This window comes from Trichechus manatus, unplaced genomic scaffold (assembly GCF_000243295.1).
Source record: "Trichechus manatus latirostris isolate Lorelei unplaced genomic scaffold, TriManLat1.0 scaffold00128, whole genome shotgun sequence".
Taxonomy (NCBI): Eukaryota; Metazoa; Chordata; class Mammalia; order Sirenia; family Trichechidae; genus Trichechus; species Trichechus manatus.
In genome coordinates, this window is record NW_004444064.1 from 1,309,183 (window position 1) to 1,315,340 (window position 6,158).

At 63.7% G+C, this 6,158-nt stretch overlaps 1 protein-coding gene across 1 annotated transcript in view; it reads right to left on the reverse strand.

The window, feature by feature from the left end:
* Positions 1-2,499: 2,499 nt before the first annotated feature.
* The window catches only part of CUNH1orf35 (chromosome unknown C1orf35 homolog), a 5,296-nt gene continuing 1,637 nt past the window's right edge, over positions 2,500-6,158 (reverse strand). The window contains exons 3-8 of the mRNA XM_023739051.1: positions 6,019-6,065; positions 5,811-5,893; positions 5,497-5,569; positions 5,218-5,303; positions 3,724-3,855; positions 2,500-3,336 (exon numbers count right to left, since the gene is read on the reverse strand). Coding sequence (XP_023594819.1) covers positions 3,192-3,336; positions 3,724-3,855; positions 5,218-5,303; positions 5,497-5,569; positions 5,811-5,893; positions 6,019-6,065 — 566 coding nt within the window. The 3' untranslated portion in view covers positions 2,500-3,191. The remainder of the gene's footprint in view (positions 3,337-3,723; positions 3,856-5,217; positions 5,304-5,496; positions 5,570-5,810; positions 5,894-6,018; positions 6,066-6,158) is intronic.

The window sequence follows — 6,158 nt, forward strand, 5'->3', positions numbered from 1 at the left end:
GGACGCGGGCACATCTGAGACCGTGTGAACAAGCAGGCGTGGTCTTGAGATGTGACGGTGGCGGAATCCCTGGGCGGCAGCAAGTGCTCTGAGGCTGAGTCTGGGCTGAGGGGAGGCTGGAGCAGGTAGCCAGGGCGGGGAGGGGTGGGGGGAGGCTGGGGAGCAGGCCTCCTGCGGCCTCACGGGAGGGGGAGGAGTCTGGGAGGGTGACCATGCCGGACCATCTGAGCCAGCAGGGCAGAGTGAGGCCTGGGGGCCAACGTCACAGCCAGGGGACCCTCTGCCCTCTCCAGCCTAAATCAAGGTGTGGCCTTGTGGGACCCACCCTGCTCTTCCACCCTGAGGATGGATCCCTTTCTCAACCAGGCCAGCCCTGCCCCCAGCCCCCTGAAGTAGCGTCCTTGCCTCTGGGAACCTTTGTTCTAGCTGTTCTGAGTGCCCAGCGGGGCCAAGGGAGTGGCTCTCTGGGTCCCAGGCCCTGAACCCTGATACTCTAGAGTGTTGGCTGCCACAGCCAGCGGGAACGTGCCTTTCCTTGGCGTGGAGGCAGCCCAGCTCAGGCCTGATAAATAAGCAGGGCCCGGCACCCGGCAGGTGTCGGCCCCCACTGCTCCCTGAGCAGAGTGCCCTCTACCAGATAGTTGAGACACGTGTCATGACCCTGGCCAGCAGTGTTGTTGCCCCTTCCAGACCCAGGGGCACGGGCCCCTTGCTGTGCTGTGGCTGTCCAGGGGGAGCCTTCCCTGCAGGGCAGCCAAGGTATATGGACACAGATCAGAGGTCCTGCAGCCCAGCTCCAGCAGCACAAGCTACAGCTGCATGCCTGCTGTCTCGGGACAGACGTACGACCTCAGAGGTCTTTTGGCGGCCACTGTCCCATCCTGCCTGGGCATCTAACTGGTGCTTCAGCCAGAAGGAAGCCTCATCACCTTCACTGACCAAAGAAAGGCAGGCAGGGAGGGACTAGCGGGCGCCCCGGCTCACATCTGGGAGGGAAGCAAGCCGGACCAAGGGTTCTGGAAGGCTCCTGAGGAGTCCTGCTTGGGGAGGCACCAGGAGAACACCTTCCCGCAGCCCCATTTCCACTGGCTTCCCTTGGTAACTGGCTCAGGGTCCAGAGCCAGGCCTGGGCGTGGCCCACCTCTGTCCATAGCTGCCGGGTGGGGGCGGCAGCTGCTGGCAGGGCTCCGCCCTGGACATCCATCGCCTTCCTCATCCTTGTCCCAGGCCACGTGGCGTCCATGGTGCTGGTTCAACTTCAGATGTGCCCTAAGCACTGCAGGAGACCCTGTCATCCCTCCTGGGGTGGGAAACGTGCAAGGGGTGGGCGTGCAGAGGGTGGGTGCGGGCCCACCCAGTCACACAGCTTGGTGGAACCATCTGTGACCAGCGAGTCTGGCCACACCCCACCCAGGCACCGACAGAGACCCCTGGCGGGCATAGTGGGCCCACGGCCTCACGTTCCCGACAATCATGGAGCCCACAAAAACGTTTTAGCTTCTTTTAAAATCAAAAGCAAAATATAAAATGAACGCAGCCTGGACTGCAGTGTTGTTATACCAATGCAGTCATCAAACGTTTGCAGATTTGTGGAGGAAGGGCCCATGGATGTCACCGAGCAGCCCTGGTGATGGGCCTCCAGGCACAGAACCGGCCCAAGCTGTGCATCCCTGCCAGCCTGTGGCAGGCGCAAGGCGGTATCAGGTCCAGCAGAGCAGACGGTGGGCCATGGGGAAGTGAGCTGACATCAGACACCTGGGGGTCCCACTGCCCCGCCAGGGCTCAAAGATCTCCCGTCCCCAGTCAGATGGCCTTTGAGGTCAGGGCCAGTCGGGCAGCCTCGGGCGCCCAGCCCCCACCCCTGCCTGCTGGGCTCAAAGAGGACAGGCTTGGTGCCGCACTGTGTCCCGCGTCACGAGCCAACCACACAGGTGGAGGGAGCCAGCCCCCAGCCACCTGCCTTGGGGGACCTGAACTGGGACTTGTATGGGTGGTCAGGAGTCTCCTTAAGGGGCGCAGGGAGCAGAGGTGTTCTGGGGGGGGGGGGCGGGGCGAGAAGGGGGCAGGCCACTGTGGCTGCAGGAGTGAGCCCTCGGGTCCACCCTGCGCCCAGCACCTGCCCTCTACGGCCTGGCTGGGGCTGCTCCCTGGGGACGGCCTTTTCTCCACAGCATTCAGCATCGTCTGTCATGTGTCTCACCTGTCTCCCAACCCCGTCGTGTTCACAACAGTATCCCCAGCACAGTCCCTGGAGAGTAGTAGGTGCTGCTTCAACTTTCACGAACTCCTGCTTCCAGCTGAGCAGGCCCCTCTGGCGGGCAGGAAGGACCTGTTCCACGTTGCACCAGGGGTCTCTGGGTGGACACACCGAGTCCCTCCGCCACCGAGGGGATGGCTTAGGGCTCCGTGTTCATAAAAAGTTGTAAGACATGATAGTCACTGCCAGGGCCCAGTCCTGCACCTTCCACGTGGAGTCAGGTCTGGGACCAAGGGGCTGCCCAGACCTACACGGGACGTCCGGGCAGGGTGCTGGCACCAGTCACCCTTTGGGCAGTCCCACCTCTGATTACGTGAAGGACAGTCTCCCCTTGGTGCTGCTCACACCCCTCTTAGGGGAGTCTCAGGATGGGACCCTTCCACAGGCAGCCGCTAGCTAGTAACACCGTCACATGGCCACTCTCATCGTGTGTGATACCAGCAATACATACTTTCTTTTAAAATAAATTTATTTAAGTAAAAAACAAATCAAGGTAAAGGAAAATGGTAATCGTATTTGCTACAGCAAGCCTGGGAGCCGCGGTGGAGGGCGGAAGGCCAGGGGAGGCAGCGTGGTCTGGCGGACAGCGGTCCTCGCCTGTCAGGCCCCCGCTGGACTCGGGGCTGCCCTGGGCTGGGTAGGCTTGCTCACCAGATCCCCTTCCCAAGGCCTTGGTGTGACTGTCACAAAGCAAGCCTCTTCCGCCCTCCGCTCCCCAGGCTGAAGTGGGGCTGTGCCATTCTGAGGGGCAGGACCAGCTCCAGCCTCACCCCAGAGAAGAGAGGTGATTCCCTGTGGTGGTGGAGAGGTGTCCACCAGGAGCCCATCGGTCACAGTCGTCACAGCCGAACAGTAAGTGGGCTGAGGCGGGCCTTGGGGCCCGGAGCTCACAGCCAGGGGCCGTGGGGTGGTCCGTGCAGCAGGGGCACCTGGCTCAGGGGTCAGAGTCTGTATGATGCCGTCTCCGGGCCTCGGGGCTCCTCCTGCTGCATACACCGTGTCCCCACTTCCTCCTCTTGCCGCAGCGGGGGGAGTGGTCGCTGGCTGAGGAACCCGAGTCATGCCGGTGGCGTCCATGCCTGGGGGAGGCCGGAGGGGAGGCCCAGTGAGGGGCCTGCACCTGGGCCAGCACGGCAAGCGGACCACCTGAGCCTCGGCCCGGCCAGGCTAGGAGAAAGCAGTGCTGGTGCCGGGTGCTGTGGGCACCATGCAGCCCCGAGGCCCGGCCAGGCTGGGAGAAAGCAGTGCTGGTGCTGGGTGCTGCAGGCACCATACAGCCCCGAGGCCCACCCAGGCTGGGAGAAGGCAGTGCCCGGGCTGAATGCTGCGGGCACCATGCAGCCCCGAGGACCCCACAGAAGGTCTCTGTGCCACCACGTGACTCGGCGTGCCATGACCCCGTCCTCTGCAGCCTGATCCTCTGTTCTAGGAGCTCCCCCAAGACCCCTGCTGACAGCTGGGCCTACCTGGCAGTAGACGGGGCCACGAAGGGAGCAGCCACCTCCCTCTTGGGCTGCTTTTCTTTCTTCTTCTCTTTCTTGTGCTTCTTCTTCTTCTTCTTCTTCTTCTCCTTCTTGCTTTTCTTGTGGTTCTCAGAGCTGCGAGGGGGAGCAGAAACCCCTCAGGCCCAGCTCTTGCCTCCACAGCTCTGCTCTGTGTGCCAGGCAGGAGGGGGCCGGTGAGTGGGAACGGCTGAGACAGGGCCCCCCCCAGACCAGGGTCTCCACAGGGGAAGGGCCTACACTGTGCTGTCCACAAAGGCAGCCACTGGCCACGTGTGGCTACCTCCATTTAAATTAAGTGGAAGCAATAAGAAATTCACTGCCTCGGTGTACTGGCCGCATGCCAAGTCCTCAAGAGTCCCCCGGGACAGGGGCTCCACAGTGGACAGCGAGAGGGGAACATGCCCATTAGGGCGCAGCACACGGCCCCACTAGGTGTTCCCCTGGGCATCCTCGCCCCACTCCGCACCCCACACACACTCAGCCCGTCCTCCAAGCTGCCCGAGTGCAGGTCTACTAGCCCCTCCGCGCGGCCCAGCACCGCCTGGCACACAGCAGGCACCAGAGAGCAGGTCCGCTTACCACCCCGCGCGGCCCAGAACCACCTGGCACGCAGCAAGCACCAAAGCGCAGGTCCGCTGACCACCCTGCGTGGCCCAGAACCGCCTGGCACACAGCAAGCACCAAAGCGCAGGTCCGCTGACCACCCCGCGCGGCCCAGAACCACCTGGCACACAGCAGGCACCAGAGGGCAGCCTGGCAGTAAAGGGCCTTCACCACCACCTGGCTGGCTCCAGCCTGCCCTCGGCCCACCTCCACTGCACCCTCTACATGGACTTTAAGCCTCCTGCCGCCACACGACTCCTTGCCGGCCTGTGGGCCCTTCTCCACCTCGGGGCTGGGTGCCTCCCCAGCCAGGACCCTGCCTCTCCAAGCTCAGCTTGGAAGGCCCTGTTCTGTGAGCGTTCGCCTCCAGCCTCGGCCCTCACGCCAGAGCGGCCACCTGACTCTGCTGGAGCTGGAGGGCCGTCCCAGGGCCACACGTCCCAGGGCCACACATCCCAGGACCACACCCTGTACACTAGGGACCTGACCTTCTCCAGGAGTGACTCGGGGGGCTCCCAAGATGACAAAGCAGAAGTAGGAGGAAACAGAAAACCCGGCAAAGAGCAAGAGTGGAGCCTGGAAGCCAGCTGACCGGCAGCGCGTCCTCCACCCTCCCGCAGCCAGGCGGCTCGCCATCTGGCTCACAGCTTCCTAGCAGCTAGTGTGCGAAGAGAAACTGCAACCCTGTGCTACTCAAACTTCTGCTCCGCAGCCTCCAGGGTGTGGCTTAAAGGGGCCTGCCCCAAATACGGAAATTCTTAAATTGTAAGCATGAAGTTCAGTCCAGGATCCCAGCAGAGGCGCGTGCTGCCTGCAGATCCCGAGTGAGGGATGCGTGAGTGCGGCCCTTACCATGGCTCCACCTTCTCCTCTGAGTGCAGCTTCTTTCTGGCCGAGGCCGGGGAGGCCCCTGTCCCGCTGCCCTCCACTCTGTGGTGCTGCCAGAGAAGCAGGAGCCACAGGTGAAGGCCAGGGGGGAGTCCCAGGAACCCCGAGACGCTTCCCAGGTCAGGAGGCTGGGAGTGCCCCAGAGGAGAGGGCCCTGCCCTGGGCCCACAACATCAGGGGAACCCAGAACCCTCCCATCTGGCTACACGGGCCCCTGGTGTGTTCCGGGGAAGGGGACATTACTGTGAACACCGACAGCCCCAGCTTGGCAGCCTCCTTGTCTTCTCTGGACAGCACCACTCGGCCAGCGGAGCCACTGTAGGGACATGTGGGGAGAAGGCGGCCTTGGGGAGAAGGCCGAGCTGTGCCCAGTCCCTGCAGCATCTCTTTCCACCTGGGCACTTGGCAGTGCCCACGGGGGGCGACTACCCTCCATTTCGTTGGGACCTGCTGAGCCGTGACTGCTTCGTCAGGTCCTTCATCTGCAAGCCCCAGTCCTGATCGCCCCTGTCCTCAGGGAGCTCCCTAACAGTTCACCACCACCCCTGCCCCCGCACCTGGAGCTCCCGAGCCCCAGGAGCCGGTCCACACCCTTGTCCTCAGGGTCAGCTCCTTCCCGCTTACAGACCTCGACAAAGTCCTGTGGGGAGAGGAAGGCCAGGTCCCCACGCAGGCCCCAGGGCCCCGTCCCACCCGGCCTAGGCCACCCTGCCGACCTCGGACCACCACCGCCGACCCGCCCTGCGGGGCCTCTCGGCCCGTTACCTCCTTGCTCAGGCCTGTAGGCTGCTTCTTCACATTCTTGTAGCCTCTGCAACGGGGCCAGGCGGGCATCAGCAAAGGCCGGCCCCGCACCCCACCCTGGGCCTTCCAGCCTCGGGCCCCCCAGCCCCGGACCCCCCAGC